This window comes from Cyclopterus lumpus, chromosome 10 (genome assembly GCF_009769545.1).
Source record: "Cyclopterus lumpus isolate fCycLum1 chromosome 10, fCycLum1.pri, whole genome shotgun sequence".
Taxonomy (NCBI): Eukaryota; Metazoa; Chordata; class Actinopteri; order Perciformes; family Cyclopteridae; genus Cyclopterus; species Cyclopterus lumpus.
The window spans coordinates 19,439,981-19,461,022 of NC_046975.1; the positions used below are offsets into that span (position 1 = coordinate 19,439,981).

The 21,042-nt window shown below is 42.9% G+C and overlaps 1 protein-coding gene across 1 annotated transcript in view; it reads left to right on the plus strand.

Annotated features, from left to right (window-relative positions):
- Positions 1 to 16,144, plus strand: part of fgfrl1a (fibroblast growth factor receptor like 1a) — a 65,352-nt gene extending 49,208 nt beyond the window's left edge. Inside the window, exons 4-8 of the mRNA XM_034544343.1 lie at positions 6,535 to 6,612; positions 10,935 to 11,243; positions 13,277 to 13,449; positions 13,548 to 13,728; positions 14,302 to 16,144. Of these exons, the coding sequence (XP_034400234.1) occupies positions 6,535 to 6,612; positions 10,935 to 11,243; positions 13,277 to 13,449; positions 13,548 to 13,728; positions 14,302 to 14,729 (1,169 nt within the window). The 3' untranslated portion in view covers positions 14,730 to 16,144. The remainder of the gene's footprint in view (positions 1 to 6,534; positions 6,613 to 10,934; positions 11,244 to 13,276; positions 13,450 to 13,547; positions 13,729 to 14,301) is intronic.
- The last annotated feature ends 4,898 nt before the right edge of the window (positions 16,145 to 21,042 follow it).

Consider the following 21,042-nt stretch of genomic DNA (forward strand, 5'->3'; position numbering starts at 1 on the left):
TTCTCTCTTTCTCTCATTCTCTCCAGCTCTCTGTCTTTTCATCCCTCTCCTGCTGCCTCTTGACCTCCTCTAAAAGTCAGTCAGTTCCCGTCTCGTTCCCTCTCTTTCTCCGTCGCAGCCCCTTTCGATGTCTCTCTCTCATGCTGTTAATGTGGAAGTGTGTAGCAGCCCAAGTCCTAATGATTTCCATAAGCCTACACGGCCTCTACGCAGGCAAGAGTGTAAATCAAAGTGACGCGTGTGTGTGTGTGTGTGTGTGTGTGTGTGTGTGTGTGTGTGTGTGTGTGTGTGTGTGTGTGTGTGTGTGTGTGTGTGTGTGTGTGCGCGCGCAATGGTTCTGTAGTTCATATGTGCAGATGTGGACACATTGCGCTGTCTCCTCTTGAGAATATGACAAACTTTAAGCGTTTATGAATTATGTTCTCTGGACCGTGTGTCGGAACTATGGATGTATATATTTTTGGCATCTTTACTTTATGAAATTACTTTTAAGAAGACAACCCTTTTGGCCTTTAAATGGAAAAACTGTTTCACTGACAAAGTTTCAACTAACTCATATTTTCATTATCAATGAATACCTTGACAATGATCAAAGACGATATGTTTTTTATATATAATCGATTAATCATTTAGTCAGTGAAATGTAATAAATATGTTGAAAAATGCTGATTATCAAAGATACAGTGACATAAAACAGAGAACACTTGCACACTGTGGCCATTTTTGTTCGATAAAAGGTCAACATTGTTGCTGACTTATTCCGTCCGTCACCGTATCGATGAATCATCTCATCATTTCAGCTCTAAATAGCATTATCCATAAGCACAATAGATCTGTGCAGCACATTAAGGACTTAAGGAGCAAATAGTAATAAGGAAAATATTATCCTTATTGTTCAGTATTGTGATCTGAACTGACATGAAATATCATTGACAAAACCTTTTATTTAATTTTTTAATAAAAAAAAAAATTCATTTCTTTGCTAAACTGTGGTCTGCAGGGGTTTGGCTCATTCCTAAGTACATTAAACAATTACTGTCCTCGATGGATTACATGAGCTGCTAATTACATATGAAACGCGACCCGTACTGCAGACAGAAACTTTCCACAGAGCATTTAAAGTTGTACGTTTTAGATCTGGAGCCACAGCATGTAAATCTAACCATTTATTACAAAAGACACTGTGTGTAATGTTGCAACTCGCTGCAGCTGAACTCGAGCGAATGTTCCTCAAATGACTGTGGCTGGAGAGAAAAGTATGTTTGGAACGTGGTCTCTGAATGTAGCATGTCAGACAAACACAACAGAGGCACATCGTCTTCACCCACAAACAAAAAAAAACTACAAATGAGCAAAAATGTCAAATCTCTGGTGTTATTCCAACAACAGCCAGAGGGCTTATAGCATAAGATGCATGTGGTTTCCTAGTTTCCAGAGTATCACTGAACTGATGGAGTTATAATGACAGTGTGTGTTGTAGTAGGGGGTCGGAGCACCGACAGGCCAACAAACTGCTGAAGGACGAACGGTGTCTTTTGGAAGATGGATCGTATTGAAGAGTGAGGGTTCTCAAGTTCAGCCGTGTGCCGCCCCCAAATGCATCATCTATCATCTTGTCCTTCTCTCTTATGAAATAGTCATCCAATAATCTCTGCGGCGCACCAACCAGAGGTCACGTAGTGTAACCGATTGCGAGCTCCTCGGACATCCGACATCGTGCTCATGATGTCTCATTGTTTAAAGTCAAAGTTACTTTTCTGCAGCTATCATTCCCCCGAAAAACCTGAAAATGTTAAGTCGCCTGCTGTTGACTAAACGCTACGATCTTCCTCAGGAATGAGTTATGCACCTGGAAGTTAGATTAGGTAGAGATAGGCATTCCCTTTTTAAACATGCATCAGTAAATCATCCCTGTTTATTGTATTGCATTATTATATGCAAACCCTTCCGGCATGGTGTATTTTATTTACATAGAAAAAATCGCATGTAGCTTGTATATTTAAATAGAAACGTACAGCGGTAGGGATTGGTTTAATTCCTGCTCTAAAAGTGAAAGTATGATGGATGAGACCTCGTTAAAGTGTGCAGAAATAAATGTTAACATCTATAATCCTGTGACGGCTGCTTACTGCTGATGAAAATCACGTAAGATGATCAAAAGCTTCGGCTAATGGACCTCGTGGTGGGATTGTTTTCTAAACTGCTGGTTTCAGGGTCAAGAATGAAACTTTAAAACACCCGTGAAAGAATAAAGTTTACTGTCCAATAACTTGCTTGAAACAAGTACTCATATAGGTAGTTTTTTTAGAGCCAAGTTGAAATCCATGTGAAGACTGAAGATTATTTTTGGGTATGTCTGATCAGTTGCATCCATGCAACTTCAACTTTGGTCAAAACTGCAATCCGCTGCAATATTTATAGCGAGCTGTTGCTGCTGGAGCAAAAAATAAACCCTCCTAGGATCCAGGTTTAACTGAACAATGCCTCTTCTTCCAGAGTTACGTAAGACGCGTTCACTCGCGGTAGCTAAATTATGATGTGAAACATCAAGTCTGGATGAAGTGTGAGGCAAGCTGTGACCGTGGTCCGTTTTAGAGGACTAACCGTGGTTTACTGGGTTTTGTCAGATACACAAACTCAGCACCGGGCTGGTTTTGGCCCTGATGCGGCAACACGCAGCCTTAACACATGAACACTCAGAGGCTCTGTCCACATATCCAGTGTCTCTATATTAAAACCTGGAAGGACATGACCCTTTAGGAAAACACTGCCCGGACCCACACACAAACACACACACACGCACACAAACACACACACACACACACACACATTGGACGGTTGGGACTCATATTTCTGAGCTTGCTCATGTCCTTTTCTCGGCAGACCAAAATGTAAATACAAGAAGGGGTTATTCAAACACACTCAGTCACACAGGGGTACCCCCGCCAGTGAATGTGTGAAATGTAGCACACTGTTGAACCACCGTCCCCCCCCCCCCCCCCCCCATCCCCCCTTCCCCCCCTCCCCGTAGATGAAAAGAGAGAGGAATGAGAAGAAAGAAGAAGAAGAAAAGAGGCAGAAAAATGAAATGGGAAGCACACGCGTGAGGAGAGAGTGAGTGAAGGTTAAAATAAGAGCAATACAAAACAGTGTTAAAGTGTGTGTGTGTGTGTGTCTGTGTGTGTTCGAATGGGCATTAGTTCAAGTGGCATCTTTTTTGGCAGCCTCGTTGTGTGAATGTGTGTGAACGATGTCGTGTAAAAGCGATTTGGAGAATACATTTAGAGAGATACCCTCTCACATCTTGAGCACGTACGACTTCAAAGTGGTACATCTGGGACAGGAGAAGATGAACATTAATCAGAAGCATGTGGTCCAAAAGCTTATGGTAAAAGTTGTTTTGGCCCTGATCCAAATCTTTTAATATTGGGTAGCTGCCGAAATTATTAAAGATACATCTGACACATTGAAATAATAAAAGATGTAGCCTGCTTCTATATGACACACCTTTTTTTTCCCCACAAACTTGATCCAAACACTGAAGGTTCCAAAGTATTAAAGTGTTGGTTTTATAAGAATAAAGGATAAAGTGGGACAATGTGACTCCTAAAACTGATGCGATAAGCTACAGAGGAGACTTCTAACTCTCAAAAACAGTGTGTGAGTGGTGCTTCTTACCGCACAAACAATCTTTGGCTGAGAATAGGCCTTAAAATCAGAAGCAGCTACTTGACTGATTCGTCCTCTTTGCTGATGATATTTTACCTTCAGAGTTTAGTGAATCTGTCCAACCTCAGAGTCCAAACTCAGAGACACTCACCGGTGTGCCCAAATAAGTTTTCACATTCACACATTCATTTTGCACTGTAGAGTCCGGCTGTGGTAAAAAAAATAAATTAAAAAAAGCAGCGCTGCAACACTAGCAAGCTCATGTGGACATAACACAGCACAGTGAAGAACGCATTCGACTGTGATGGACTTTCTTTTAGCCGATCAGTCCTCACACTGATTCTTGGAATCGGCTTTGGAATTCTTTGAGTATACAGTATATATAGCTGCAATTATCTCATCAGTTATTGATACCGTGAAAACGCTTTCTTATTCTTGCCTTCAGGTGTGTGTGTGTGCGTCAGTTGTCGGAATCACCTGCCAAAGTATCTGGCGAACATTAGAAGGTGGAACGACATCAGAAGAAAGCATCTTGTTTATTAAAAACACTTGAAGCAGGGAGGGAATACGTGTTCTACTCCATGTGTGTTCAGCCCCACCCCCCAAACCTATAACAGAACTAAAGAAAGGTGTAAAACTGGCTCTGCTGACAGAAACGGTTTCTGAAGCCAGGGTGTCGAACATGCTGACTTGTGATTTGCAGGTTTTGAAAGATACTGTTTCCAGTTTGACTCCAGAAGACTAGACGGCTCTAAAAGAACATACTTTGGATATATAGACATGTACGATATCAGCTGTGTGTAAAGTCATTCTGATGCATCGCTGTCACAATATACAGCTGATGTACATGTACACGTTTTTAAATTTTGGCTGCACTGAAGCGGTCCAGCCCCCCCTCTGTGAACGGGTCTGTGGGAGGTCTGCCAAGTAAGGTTTACAGGCTCGCACCAGGCCAGGGGAGGGGGGGTTTAGCTGTTAAGAGTGCTAAACCATGCCACCCCCACCCACCTCCCATCCCACCCACCTCCCATCCTACCCAGATCAGACCCCCATGCCGCGAGGCTTCAAACGCACGGCCCTTTCTCAGAACGCGGCGTACATGTGGCAGGAGGGAGGGACGAAGGAGTGAGGTGCAACGGGAATACCCGCACCTCGAGTTACCACTTAGTTAAATAACGTGTGCACCCGCACATGCACAGACACACCCATACAGGAATTAATATCACACTCTCTCGTGCACACACACGCACACACACACACACACACAGGGCCTGCCTGCATGCTATATATATATACCAGCTCCGAGGATGCAGGTCATGCCTCCTATTTGCATTTTAAATGCATCTTTCACTCCATCATCCAAATGGTGATGCTCTGAAGACATTTGGCGCCGCATTAAACACGGAGCTTTCAGTTGGTCTTTTAAAATCCGCTCGCAGATTGCGTATTTGTACCAACATGTAAGATGAACGTATTAATTTACAAGTATGCACTTTCACATATTTACTGCAGGTGGTCCGAGGCTGTTTGATTCTCTTTATTTATTTCTTTACAGAACTACCATCAGGCTTTGGTTGAAGTTTCAGGTTCAAGTCAAGTTAGTCCGCCCCCCCCCCACCCGTCACGTATTTTGACAGCCCTCATATTGCTCTGTATCAGCCCCCGTCCCCACCTCCCTGATAAAGGGCCCCTCGGATACACTGGTTCCATCTTGAAGCGCTCCGTAGCGTGAAGGCTCAGACAGATGTTTGTATCTTTTTGATAATCAATTCGGGAAGAGATGCCAGGGGAGGGAAACCGATACACCAGCGAGCGAGTAAAAGCAATATTCTATTGTGGAATATGATATCGCCACATACTGTACGAAGGTATTTTTGGAAGGTATTCCTAAAGGTAGTTTGAGGAATCCTTTTGAAAAAGACCTCAGTTTTAATGACAAATTAATGATCTTGTGTTCTCGATGTCAGGGAGTCAGGAAGGAGTTATTTTGGAGTTACGGTAGAGTTATGGAGGTTGGACTTGTAGCATTAATGTCACAGCTTTCATCACCAGTGAGCTGCAGTAGCAACGAGTCTCTGGCAGAATGACACCAGAGGACAGGCGTATCATGTTATTTGTCATTTGGTTTTGCTGGTTTGACAAGACATTTGAAACGAATGGTGGACAGAGTCTCTGCTGGATGGAAAGTACATTTTGAAAAGCCAGAAGTGACTTTTTCCTGTGAGTTGTAACGCCTCAGTCTCACTTTTCCACCAGATTTGACCTGCTACCTGCAAACCAGATGTGCACTGAAGCATTGTTATTTTTAAAAAGCTTTGACTTTAAGTGATGCGGACAGTGAGTCTTTTTTTACCTGATACTTCAGGGAACCGATCCACCGGTGTTATCAGCCCGCTTTTATGTTTTCCTACTTTAAAAAAAAATCAAATAGAAATGTATTCTACATTTTTCCAAACGTTAGAGCGATAACAGAGATGCTTCTGCATTCTACCTCCCTAACTGGTAACAATCTGCATCCAATTTGAGAGGGCGGATCAATGTATCTCTGAACTCTTGAGTGTATGTGTGTATGAACAAACCATCACACCTCATGACCCCATGCTGAAACAGCTGCATCTTATGAAACAGCTGTCACATGTCGATAGAAGACAGACAAAAGCCTCCTTCCAAATAATCCATCCTAACTCCCATACACTCCAGGTCTCTCATGACTTCATCAAGACAATTCAACACTGCCGATTTGAAAGTGCAAATTCATATTTACATCTGGCAGCAGCTCTCTTTGTGTAGCACATAACTCATGGTCAGACATTCACGAGTTGTCAATTCGCTAACGATGCGTTCTCTCTCTCTCTCCCCCACCAGATGACTCCAGTTTAAGAGGTGGACCCGGGATGGCCAACGGTGACTCCGAACTCGCCCCAGAGCTTGCTGGGAAACTGGGTAAGCGCTCACTACGTCTCTCATCTCATCACCGCAGGCGGCTGAATATGAATATTTGAAAACGAGACGGAGGCCCGAGAAGGGACACTTTAGATGGCTGGGAGTGTGTAACATTTTCAAAAAGTACAGTAGCAGATTGTGCAATAAACACCTTGCACACTGTCAGAGGGGGGCGGCCCACACACAGAGACACGTCAGGGTGTTTGTTTGCTCAGATAATTGGCTCTGACAGAGTGAAGAGCAGTCTATTTGTGTGAGGTGTGATTTGGTGGGACACATTCCTTCCCCCCCTCCAAACCCCCCAGGTCTTGCCGGTCACCCTGACATGTAACTCAAACCTTCTTTCTTTGCTTTTTTTGTTATCCTCATACCCAACTCGTCCCTTTCTTCCTCTCCTTCTTTCCGTCATAAACGCTCACTCACACTCAAATGTCAACAAACAGTTACTGTCTTTGCTTTTCCACCCACATTCTTCCTCTTTATTTATTTGCCTCTTTCTACTCGCACACAACCACACGCACACATTCACACACGCGTTCAAACCCACTTCGGCTCCCGTATTCATTTGAATGAGGCCACACCGGCGATGCAGATAGATGACATAATGTGAACAGTGTATTCATGCTGTTTAGCATGTCATCGATGTTGCAGTGATATTGTTCTAGAGTTTTTAAATCCTGCTTTTCATACAGTCGTGCAGCGTGAAGGTGTTTGATAACCCTTTAAACACATTAAGCTGTTACTCCAACTAGACATCCCAGTTTATCTATAAATATACTGGTAAGTCAAACGTTGTACCAAGTTAGCCTTGTTCTTGGAATTGTAAACTGGAGCTTTAACCTGGAGCCAGTTAGCCTAGCTTAGCAGAAGAAAAGCTGTCTCTATCAAAAGTTAAAATAAATGTGCCTCCCAGCACCTATATTTAGTTTTGTTAATCCATACTGTCACGAACTGGGCCGCCACGGCCATGACAACAAAGGGGGATACACACAAGTAGTAGTTAACAGAAAGGGTTTTATTTAACTTAGGTAGCATGAACATAATTTAGGTAGAATAAACAGTGGCGTGTGGAGTCAGTAGTTTCAGTGGTGGAGGTGAGTGCATGCGTGGGAAGTGTGTACGATCTCGACTGTTGTTGGCCAATAAATAATTGTATCTCCAACAACGTGTCTGTTTTTAAACACCTTACAGCTTAAACAATATATGGTGTAATTACTAAGCTTTAGACGGTGTCAGGTGTATTTTTTGGTGTGGAGAGAACCAGGCTAGCTGTTCTCACCCGTTTACAGTCTTCATGCTAAGCTAGGCTAACTCTCTATCCCCCCCCCCCCCCTTAATGCAGACGTTGAAAGTGGAATCAATATTCTCATCTAACTCTGTGTCAAGATAAATGTAACACTAAATCTAAACTAATCCTGTCAGAATTAACCAAAATGACCTCATGTAGCAAACATCTCTCTCTCTCTGATCAAAGGCCGCCCGTCGGAGGGTCAGCAGTATTTTTACACTGTGAAGTGTTGTGTTGAAGTGGCCCCTGAGACCCAGAACAAGCCTTCTCGCCTCTTCCCTCTCTCTATCTTCGCCCTCTCGCTGTGTTTCCCTTTCATTCTGCCTCTTCCGCGTGCCCTCTCGCTTACCTTTTTTTTAAATTGTTTTGACTCCATCGCTCCTTCTCTTTGTTCTCAATTTCTTCGCCGTCACTCCAGTTTTATTCGTCTCTCTTTAGCAATCTGCGCGACCTAACCCCGAGTTGAACTGCTCGCGTTCTCTTTCCATCTGCTTTCCCCTTAACTTCTGTTTGATTTGGTTATGCTTGAACAGTATAAATCAGTTCATTTCAGTGGCACTTTGCTGTATTTTGTTCCTTCTCGAGTCTCATCTTTAGCCAATAGAGTTCAGCTGCACTTTACTTTGGCTCTTCTCAATTTGTTTCAGCCCAAGCCATCTCGCTGAATTCATGTTATCATCAAAGAAAGACATTGCCAAAACATTAAAGTATTAATCACTCTCCTCTATTTATCCTCCACGTTCTGTTACATGTAATGACTCCCTCTGGTCACAGTTCAGCTCTAGTAGCTGGGGGGGGGATGTTTGTTCTGTCATCCTGTCCAGCTTCCTGCCGGTCTGAAGAGAACTTTATTCCACCTAGTAATGTAGCCGTAGTGAGATCTCCACGTCACATAACTCACCCCCTAGTTTGTTTACCCGGAGCTAGAATAATAACTGCGTCCAAAGAAAGAGGCGCGACTGCAGTAGTTTCAGGGAGATTTATCGCCCCAGTTGATGGCTATCTGCTGTGGCCAGAACTTGAGGGCTGTAAAAATCAAGCGCTCCTGTGAATGATTTCCTCTCCTCCTTCCCTACTGGATAGTTATTTTCCCCTCTTTGATCGGCGTTCACCACTTGATTGTTGTGTTTTTTTAAAGTGGGATATATGTGTATTAATATTTTAGGGCCCGTCAGTCAATTAGTCGGCTAATTGGTCATCTGTAGTGATTTTTTAATGCTTTTTTTGTCTCTAGATTAAAAGTTTCAGAGTTGTGTGACTCTTCGTGGAGAAAACTCAGTTTTACAGATCTGTCGATTAAATCAACTAATCGATCAGTCGACAAATCATATGATTTGTTTGACGGACCAACAGTGTCCTTGGTCGAGGACAGCCCGAGGTCAGATGGGATTTGAATGGCGGGATGGGGTTAAGTCACGCAGCCTCATGTTGAAATCTGTGTCTGTGGTTAACTGTCCATTCAATGTTTTGTGAGGAAGGATTTGCACGAATGAGTGGATGTTTGGTGTGATGCTAAGTCGCTGTCTGGCTTTTTTTATGACGTGTGCACAGATGTGCATTCATGACCGGATATTCACAGTGACGTTACATCGCTGTCGAGTGGGTTTTTTTTACGGCGGGATCTTACGGATGCGTGATTTGAGGCCAAATTCGTGCTTCCTTTTAAGAGCGTACGACCCTGAGGCCAGAGGTGTGCTGGCCCATGTGAAATAAGGAATCCAGCATGCGTGTGTGTATGTGTGTGTTTGTGTGTGTTTGTGTGTCGCTTCCCGGTCATGTGAGTAAGTCTTTTGAGTAGGGGAGGGGAGGAAGTGATTCAAACATTTTTCTTAAACAAACAATTAGGTTTATTACAGCAAATTAGGTTGTATATGGCGAGAGGCACGCTGCCTTATGTTGTTACAGCTCAACATGGAATTCTTGGCTCTGCCTGTCACGATGACCTCAGCCTGTCTGACGCTCCTTACACTGCAAAATAATGTCCATCTAACAAGTTACCAATTACCTGCAGACCGGGATGATGCAATTTGTCCCTAATTCCATCGTTCTTGTTGAAAAAGTTTGTAGAAACAGAAGATCCGAATGTTGACTCAAGGACGTCTTGTCACAGCAGCCATGAACGTACTCGCGTGTAGAGGACGGAAGATTATTATTAACTTCAGAGAAATTGATTTCATGGTGTTTAGGCGAAGGTTACAGACCACTGCGGAATACTCGCGGGGTAGAAAATGTATTCGTGATCACATTAGTTGCTGCGGATGTCTGCATGCATAAACAGTTCAAAACATCAGGAGGAAACAACCACACAGTGCAGAAAGACAAACTAGCATGCATACAATATCTGTGTGATCAGAGAGAGTTTCTAAAAGAGCCAGAAAGCCCTCTGGAGAACCCTCCGTAGAACCCTCTGGAGAACCCTGTGGAGAACGCTCAGTGCTCCATCCTGACATCTTGAGAAACGTATATACTGTATCATTAACAAACAGTAATTAGTATATATGTATTTCCTTCTTCTTTAGAAGAGATACAAAAACAATGTGGATTTGATCTAGTTTAAAAGGAAAGCTGCCTTATCTACTACCGCTAGGAATAGAAGGATGGAGGTGGAAAAAAGGCTAGCTGTCCGGCTTAAGGAATACAAATAAACATTGATGTCTTTAGTATACAACATGGCTTTCATCGCTCTCAAGTCTCATGTAAGAATCTTTGATGGGTTCCACGATCTTTACCAATCTGCTCACTTTCTTGGTTTGAAGAACACAACACAGCTTGTAAAAATACAAACTGCTCTGTGAACCGTTAACCTCTGCTCGTAACTTCTTTGGTGCACTCCGTTCCTTTTGTTCCCATCTGGAGCCGACGGAGTGAGAAAGAGAGTTTTTTTGTGTGATAATGATCCATTTGTTTGTTTCACCCAGAGTAACTTACCATTACACATCCATATTCCACAGGCAGCCAACATCAGCACAACTCTCTCTCTCTCTCTACTCACAGTTTCAATTATCTCTCTCTCTCTCTCTCTCTCCCCTCGCAGTGCGTCCACGCTTCACGCAGCCGTCAAAGATGAGGAAGCGTGTCATCGCTCGCCCAGTGGGCAGCTCGGTGCGTCTGAAGTGTACAGCGAGCGGTAACCCTCGCCCCGACATCGTCTGGCTGAAGGACAGCCGGCCGCTGGTGGACGAGGACGCCGGAGCAGAGGGAGCAGGAGGAGAAGGAGAAGGGAAGAAGAAGAGGTGGACCCTGAGTCTGAAGAACCTGATGCCGAGGCACAGCGGGAAGTACACCTGCCATGTGTCCAACAGAGCAGGAGAGATCAACGCCACCTACAAAGTGGAAGTCATACGTGAGTTCCCGTGCACCTGGACACTCAAGTGTTTTGTTGGTCTTTGATAAAGATCGGTTGCAGCTCCTCCAGTTGAAGCGTCCTGTACATAATCAGAAAGATTTATTCTCCATCGCATAATCCATTCATCAATTCAACGTTTCAGCACAACATTTACGGGATGTTCCTGTACAAAAGTTTAATCTATGTAAAAATATGGCTGCATGTGCTGATTTCATGTCGCGACACATCAGAAAGCACATTTTTGGAGTTGTGGTGCAGATATATGATACACCAGCAGGAATGTGTCTCTCAAAAACAATAACACGCATTATGATGTACACAGTGTGTGCTTTATTGTTTGACTGAGATACCTGTCTGGCTAGATAGCAGGGTTTAAAATGGGTTTCCAATCTGACTCACAATACAGTGATTATGTAGAATGTCTATGATCATATGACCAAGGAAACCATAATCAACTTTTCAACTATATAAAATGATTTGCTGACAAAAAGTGATCAGTCATCAGTATCTGAATTGGGATTTGTTTAGTTGGAAAGGACCTGAGTTAAGAAGTAACATTTTTTTAAATCTACGGTCATTAAATAGTCTTCAAAGAGATTATGCATTTACAAATTGAATACCAGGGAGAATATGTGTAATGCTACAGATCAATTTAATCTAAGTCTTTTAGGTATCGTGCACCGCTGTGCTGCTCTAATGAGTTGCACCAAGTATAGAAGTTCTCAAGAGCTTTCCCTTCAGTGGCATTTATTGATCACCTCCAGGTTTGTCGGCAAACAGCGAGGAATGTTCAGCAGGTTTTCCAGTTCGCCAGCTGCACTTTCTGTCCAAAGAAGGCTCTCGTTTTTATGTTGAGAGCTGAATGTGTGTTGCAATGATTTGTGAGTGTTTTCTGATGTATTAGGTTGTGTTGGAAAAGCTATTTTGACGCTAGATGATTTAATGTTAAGCTGTTCGGTCCAGTTGAATTTGTGTGTCTGTGTGTTTGTGTGTGTGTGTGTGTGTGTGTGTGTGTTACTGAATGTGATAGCTCTGTTGAGAGCCTCAGACCAGCTCCTTTCTCTTTCCTCTCCACATCTGTTGTACATTAAAGTACAGCTGTAGTCGTTCCTCCGAGACACAAACAGAGAGGAAGTAAATCCAACCGCTGCTCGCGGATGTCAAATGTGACATTCTCTCTATCGGTAGAGATTCACTCGGCTGTCAGTCATACACAGCTGTTAAAAAAAGTTCAAACTAGTCGATCTTTCACAAGACATACAATCCATAAGTAGAGATACCGGGGTGCGGTAAATCAGGGACATACTGTAATTCCTAAATATGATCATTTATCTATTTGACATGGGTCTGCATGGGTTCAGCATTCCTCCGGAGCATTACCTGACCTCCCAGCTGACTTCTGGCCTTCTTGTTTGCCTGCATGGTTTCTTTGCATTTCATTGTAGGCAGCCAGCTTACCAGATGTCTTTAGGACATGATGTGACTGCAACATTCAGTAATTTAACATGCATAAAGCACCCTGAACTTTAAAACCTGTGCAGCACTGTCCGTAAAAACTACAAATGCGATGGACACAAAGAAAAGGAAGCCGGCACTGCAAAGTGTTCATAGAGTCTTCAGCAGATTTCTTAAGTAAAATCGTACACCTGCTCTTTTCACGGGTTACGTCCTCGTGAGATCGTATTAACAGATACTCAAAAGGAGACTATTGAATGTCTGTGGCAGGTGTGTTTATTCTGCTGTATAAACTGAGAAAGAAAGGGCAGGAGCTGAAGATAAGGCATCTGTTTGTGTATCTTGAGTGTAGAGGGAGGATGTGGAGCTGAATACAGCGGATACTGTTCCAATAGTGCTCGTGAGCCATATTATATTCTCACAGGGTTTCATTCAGTTCAAATAAATTGAATAAAAAGAGTACACAGTGTACAGCTGAATTCAAGAAAATACACAAAAATAATTATGTTCAAACTCCGTCAATTGAATTCAAATTTGATATTAAATATACTTTTATATTTACTGTCTTTCTTCAGAGCGTACCAACTCTAAACCGATTCTGACTGGCACTCACCCTGTCAACACCACGGTGGACTACGGAGGAACCACGTCTTTCCAGTGTAAAGTCCGCAGTGACGTCAAGCCGGTTATTCAGTGGCTAAAAAGAGTCGAACCTGGTGACGAGAACAAATTTAACTCCACCATAGAGGTACAAACACACGCACTGCTCCATGTTAACACGTTCTTCTGAGGCAAATTGACCGAACTGCTCAGTAAAATTGGACTTTGTGCGATTTTCTTTAAAAGGTCGGAGACCATCGCTTTGTGGTCCTGCCGACAGGGGAGGTGTGGTCTCGTCCTGACGGATCCTACCTCAACAAGCTGCTGATAACCAGAGCCAAGGAGGAGGATGCCGGCATGTACATCTGCCTGGGAGCCAATACGATGGGCTACAGCTTCAGGAGCGCCTACCTGACTGTGCTACCAGGTGAGAGGAAGAGAGAGAGAGAGAAGCTAGCATGCACACCTAGGGAGTTAGAGTAATTATATGTTATGATACTTGACTAGCAGGTTTAATTAGAACAACATTATAGTTTAGCTATTGTCAGTGCCGATACCATTCACATGAAAATATGACACTACCAATACTATCTTCTATTAGATACATTTCCTTAAGTCATCATAGTTGAGGTTGATCAACATATGCTCATACATCGATTCAAATGATATCTTACGAAAAGGTTATTCCTTATTTTGCAACACGTGTCTATTTCAGCTCTTTACATCATACGGTCTTTCCAAAATAAACTTTCATCTTCACAAGAAACAACTTACTTAAGCACAGAAGTTACGTGACAAATATATCAACGCTGACCCCCTTAACCAATCAGCTTCACAGGACATGCTTCACCCGTTCCGTCACAACATGAAACACACAACAGATCAGCCAGACTAAGAACTTTTTCTACCATTTAACCAGCTGGTGACATGCTTACAACAACCAGCTCTAACGTCTACAGACAGATAATTCTGTAATTTTCAGTTGTTATTTTCTTTGCAGATCTAAAGCCCCAAAACAACGCTGTCCCCACGGCAACATCCCCGAGCCTCCCCTGGCCCGTCATTATTGGGATACCTGCAGGTGTCGCCTTCATCTTAGGCACCGCCTTGCTCTGGTTCTGCCAATCGAAACGCACCTGCTCCTCCTCCTCTTCTTCGTCCTCCTCTGCTCTTCCCGCTGCCCAGCGTCTCCCTGCGGCCAACCGTGACCGAGCCGGCCCGACGCTGCCTCCTCAGCCGGCCAACGGGGATAAAGATTGTCTCTCATACGAGGACTACGTCGCCCATCAGCAGCTGCTCCTGTCTCAGGGAGGCGCTGCGTTGGCTCCCAAGGTCTATCCGAAGATCTACACGGATATACACACGCACACGCATTCGCACGTGGACGGGAAAGTGCACCAGCACCAGCACATTCACTACCAGTGTTAGCACGCTTCGTGCTTAACAGTTACATGAACATGTCCCTGTGCATGCAGACTCATTCACAACAGTCCCATACAAGCTACTGACAAACAAGGAAAGACCCACGCGGGACACCGCGCGGGTTCATATACAGAAACACGGGGTCACGCAACTCTTCCTCATCCTGCTGCAGCCACGTTATTGTGACAACACAGACTTATTCAGGACGCAAACAATGAAGAATGTAAAGAAAGAAGACAAAAGGATCTTATTTTAAGGCAAATCTGGAAGCCGATCCAGTGAAAATCTATGAGAGAAAAACCCCGACACATGTTTTATTCAAAAAGTTTTTTATATGAAAAAAATCTTTTCTGTAGATTTCGCTCAAATGCTTCTTTTAGTACTTTGGACACAACCACAACCTCCTCAGTATCAGTAGAAATAGCTAAAATAGCTAATTACTATAGCTACTCATGTATATAGTGGAATACGATTATACGGCATTTAGCGTGCTACTTCATCCTGTGTGATCTATTAAGAACAATATAGCATGTATGTAATATAATAGCTTAATTTCAGAGTATATCTCAGGCATCAGCCCATCTGAGCGATAAAAAACACAAATCAAGGCAAACTGCCACAGTATCCACACCCTCTGCAAGGATGAAGGCTGCTGGCTTTTTGCTTCATTCTGATAAATGTCCAGCTGCTATCTGGGTACCGTGTGATGTCAAACTGAGGTCAGACTGCATGAGACCCTTCTCAGTAGATTTGTTTGAGAAGCAGCTACAGTGCGGCTTCCACTCCAAACGAGGAGGTCCTCCAGCCTTAAAGTACAGTTTGTGCCCCTTTTTACTTCCTGGGGAAAAGGTGGCATTTCCTGTTTCACGTTGTCGCCTTATCAACTTTGTTTGATGCTCATACGTCATACGTACAACCTCTTGAGCGAACCGCGCAAAGGGATCATCAACAGTGCCTCGGCGTAAAGTGGTGCCTTCCTCAGAATTGTTTCCAGATCTCACGGATCACTGTCGGATCATTGGATATGTCACATATTCTTGTAAATCTCTCATGAGATTTAGAGGACATAAAAGAGAGGCATTTCATCTTGAACTCTTTGACTTTAAGTCCTCAAGTCTTCTTCCGAAAGCACTGCACAGCATGACCTGGGGCTCTGTTCTCCACACATGGTTTGTTACGAGGCAGAGGGACTCATCTTGTTTGTATCTGAAGAGTCACAGTTTGGGATAAAGGGCTGCCTTCTCAACCCCATCAGGGAAATAAAAGATGCATTGTAGATGCTGAAAAGGTCAAATGAGGGGATTCTGCTTTAAACTGACAGATATCGGTATCACAATCATATATAATCATATATATATATATATATAACTTTCTACAGAAAGTTATGTTAATTAATACAGCCGTACCAGCTGACTAGCTACAAGTACATCAACTCCTCTCAGTGTATAATGACAATTCATTCATTAGAGTGATTGATATGTACAACAAGCTGTGCGGGGTATTTAAATCCGTATGTTTTGATTCACTCATCGGCAGATTTCCTCCTAATTATATTGACAAACCTTAATGATGTTTTAAATAATGAGACGGATCTTCCATTTTCTCTCTCTGTGATTACAGTCTGGTCTCGTGTTCCTCTCGTTTCAAAGCCCACACATGTGCTTTCACTCCCATTGGTTGATTACAGGACCGTGGTCATGTGCAAAGTGCGTTCCATTAATGTTTCCTTTGCTCTCATGTAGTTGTGTAGCATCTTTTAGCATGGGGCAACTGCAACCTCAATCCTTCTTAGGAAATCTTTGGGTTTGGTAAAGCGCCCAGCGGGGCTCCTCCTGGCTTCATCCTAATCAGCCAGATTAAGTTAAAACACCTGTGTGGGCGTTCAGAGCCTTTGATTTGTGCTCCGCGAGGTCACCTGCAGCTGTTACGAGTAAAGCAATTAGTAGACTATATAAATTATCAGAGAGTAAGCTGCTCTCAAAGCCCACATAAGCGCAAGCTCAACCTAGCACAGCTAGTTGAGCTTCGCTAGGTGGTTTGAAGACCTGCAACCGAAAGGTTTGAGGGATCCATAAAATCCCTCAGATCATGATGAGAACAAGTTTTCAGCCTATTAAAAACGTGCGTTTCCAATCCGACATGTAAAGATTACTTCTAGAAATGCAATAAGTAAAGCATCAAATCGTCTGCGAAGCTGTTGAACTAGAGTTTGGGTTTTTCACAGTGCCATAGTGTGCTGGGTTTTTGGAGACGTACTGACTCCCACCTTCTCTTGTTACTTGGTTTGCTCGTGTATTTCAATAATCTGTTAGTCCGTCGTATCGCTGCATTTTTTACTTCTCCTGGCAGACGAATCAAACCAAATTGGAAACCGGCGCCAACGGAACCCTTTTTGGTTCAAAGCCAGTCGCTGACTTTTCTCTCAGGAGTCCATCTTGTTGTTCCTTTGTGTATGCATGCATCTGACCACTATATAGAAAGTTTGAAAAAAAAAAAAGGAAACGCTGACATCAGCTGTTTGACATTACAGCACTCTCTGAGAGGAACACTCACGCCATGTGACGTAACGTAATGGTTGAAACGTCGGGGCTGACTCCCTCCAGAGATGTATGAAACATGAAAAGATCACAAATAGAAATGGGGAAGAAACTGTTGGCTTGTCATGCCGTTGATTGCACAAGTAAGTGTTCCTCTCTGCAGACCTTCTGCGGGATGAAATAACACCAGTGAGAACTTTACAAGTGTGTGTTTTAACAAGCATGTGACAGGAAGTGATATATTGGAATCACCTGGTAACTTAAGTTGCACATGTGGTCGTTCTTAAGCATGGGTTGTTGCACATAAATGTTTAAACTCAAGTTAAAATGTACTTATGGCTACTTCATATATGCCCAAATACTATTCAAGCCTTTCCAAACTCTCTGTCCATGCATATTCTTAATCCTTTTAAAAACCTGTCACGTTCTTTGTATTATTTCACTTTTCTGATACACCTTTTGGGAAGGTGTAGCCTATAAAACATGCATCTTTCAGATAAGATGAGCCGCACATACCTGCACAAACACATATTCAACTAAATGAATGAACGTGCATCTCAACCCCCAACCAGACAGCCTGCGACCTTGTTCTTTCCCCCCAGTGTCCTCTCGTCTTTCCTGTATCACAATTCAAATGCAAATTAAAAGTGAGCTGCGGTATGTCAGAACACAAAGAATAACATGCGACGAAAAGGATTTCCTCGCCAGAAACAATATGAATATAGGTCTTGAAATATGGTTTTCATAGCTTTTCCTTGGACATCTAAATCTTGTCCTCCCATCTTGAAACATATGCTGTGGAAGACGCCCTGAACAGCCGGAGTGTGTCCTTTTTTTGTTTTTAATGTTTGCTTCTAATGTTGGAGGAGTGGAGCATTTTTTCCCGAACAGTTACACTTTCGGATCGGTTCCCTTTTTTCACTTGTTTCACTTGTTCAGTTTTATTGTGTCGAAGCTAACCGACTGCCAGTAGAGAGACTGTATATTACCACTAGCATGTTCATGGAATGACATTAGTGTTGGAATATAGTACGTGTTAGATCATTTTGAGAGACTGTTTTGGTCCAAACAGTAGCTCGAGCCACACATTGGCCCTCTAAACATTACAAATGCTAAATTGTCTCAAGATTTAAAAAAAAAAGAAAAGTGTGTTTCTAATTTATTTTATTTTCAACATGTTTTGTTTTCATATAATTGGGCATTATACTGCACGAGTGGATTTTGTGTAATGAGCTATGTAGCAAATGCCACGTTCATGTCATTGTAAGATACTGTATTTATACGTACTGACGGAATATACGAAACTTTATCGATAATCTTTGTATCGACAATCTTGTACAGTCTATTGTCATTTAGGTTAACGTTTTGTTTTTCCCATTGTAATCATTTTATTGGTGCCATTAAAAAAAGGTAAATCTACATGTTGTAGTTTTTGTTCTTAATCACTGACTTTAACAGTATTTCCAAGACAATATATTTACTTCTTGAGTATCTTATCGATCAATTTTCTGCCTCATCGCAGAAAGCTATTACGGTCCAGTGCGATACCTCTCGGTGCCGGGGCACGGTCTCTAAGTGCATGTCCTCTAAAGAGTTGCAGCCCTTCGATTGTGAGAACTCCAGCCGGCGTTTCATCTGTCGACATGTCCGTCTGGAGAGACGAGAGCTGGAGGAGCGGTGTGTGCAGATGGAGGGTGTGGCGGCCGGCATCTCTCTCTCTCTCTCTCTCTCTCTCTCTCTCTCTCTCTCTCTCTCTCTCTCTCTCTGACTCATTAAAGGAAAGAAGGCGGTGAAAGAAACCCCGTGTTGAAAGGATGGGGCACTGCAAAAGGGTGGAGGTAGCAACAGGGACGATAACAGAATAAGACGACAAACGGTACTCTGCAGATTCTTCAGGTTTTTTTAGCAACATGTTACGTCTTTCCAGCCCTTGGAGTTGAGGAAGTTGTAGGTGGTGCTTGAGTTGGTCTGTTGAGCATTTGTGACTGTCAGCGCAGACATTCATCATCCAAGACATCTTTACTTTTTGACTTGGCTCTGACCTCCAACAAGCATGTTAAAGCAGTTTGAATGACTTTTTTTGGGCCACTTGGGGGCATCATTTTGGAGAAACATCAAAAGAAATCCTCCTGTTGAATTGACGTCCTTATTTTGTAACTGATTGTTCTCCAACTGTCTTCGTCCTCCTGAAACAATACCGCAACAAATGTTGTGGATGACTAATTTTCCACTCCTGCCACCTAAAAACAGGCAAAACAAATCGTCTGATTGTTCTGTTAACTACTCAGAAATGGAGTTAACAGTGATCAGGAAACAGAATTTGCTCCACTGAGGGCAATCAACACAAAAGTTGAAGTTTTTTTTTTTAAAGCGAAACGTTTCGGGGCTTTTGAGCAAACATTTTGGGGCTGGAGCATCTGGAAACGGGGTTAACCCATTGAGTTGCAGGAAATATGACCAAAACAATGCACAGAAAGATGCTAAAACACTGGATTCAGTAAATGACGGGTAGCTGCAGGCATTTATTTTCATGGCAATGCCGTTCGTACTTTGCTAGATTCCACAGCTTCATTTCAAGATGTTGAAAACGAGTTTTTCCAGAGCGAAGTTAAACATATTTCAGATTTCTTTGCCTCGTTTCTCCACATTTCATTTAAATTGAATCAGACATCACAGACAATGGGCCTAACCCTCCCCCTCCCTCCTCCTCCTCATGCATTGGCTGCTTTGACCAACATAGGATCATTAATATGGAACCACTGTTTAAAGTTGAAGATTGAAAAAGAGGTTTATGAGCCTGGGGAGAGGAAAACAAAGCTTGAGAAGCACTAAAGAAATAAAGACGAGCAAAATCCTTCACAGGAATTTGTGGTTTTGATGTTGCAAAGTCAACAGTTACTCGTGACTACATGATCTAACCCAGGGATTTACAAATCCTGGATTTCCATACATCTGGTAAGCTTCACTGGTGATAAACAAATAGCATAGTGCATGTAGGATTTAAAGCTATTACAGACATACTACATTTGTGTTTGTGTGAGTTACAACTGGCCTGAAAAAACACTTTCCCAGTTAGTTTTCATCCTTGACATTCAACTCTCATTCTTTTCTTATCGTAGAGATTATAGCCTCTGCCTCTCCTGCTTTTTTTTTCCGGCTCCCCCTGTGAATTTGATTGACTTGAAGAGTCGGGGTGGGGGGGTGGGGGGAGGGAGGACAGACGGAGGAGGAAAAGATGAAGAGAAGCAGCGAAGGAGGAGGATGACACAGAGCCGAGCCGCTGACAGATGTGTTGAGAAAACGGAGAGGAGATCGTGTGTGAAGAGTGTGTAAGTGTCGAATGAAACGGGGAAAGAGATGTGCAGAAACAGGAAGGGAGGAGAGAACGTCACAGATTCACCTTCTTCATGTGTCATTTGGCTCTTTTTAAAATTAAGACGTTCTTGTAATTGTTCTTTCATTTTTCATTTCGTGGGATTAAAAAAAAAACTATCTGACATTGCAGTAAAAAAATCTTTCGTTGAGATCAAGTTTTCCCTAGAGGTCAGGCCTAGAGGTCAACATACAGTAGGAATGTCAACACAAATGAAACATCAGGCTGTGTGTCCTGTTACACAAACAGCGGTTCTCCTCTTAACACATGAAGTCTCAAGTGACCTTCCAAATACATTAGAAACGATAACAAGATACAATGTGGACCAACGCACAATGTAACAGTGTTTTTATTTGATTATAAAGTGTGTTCTTCCCTTCGCAAAACGAGCTGTTTGCAGAGAACCGTT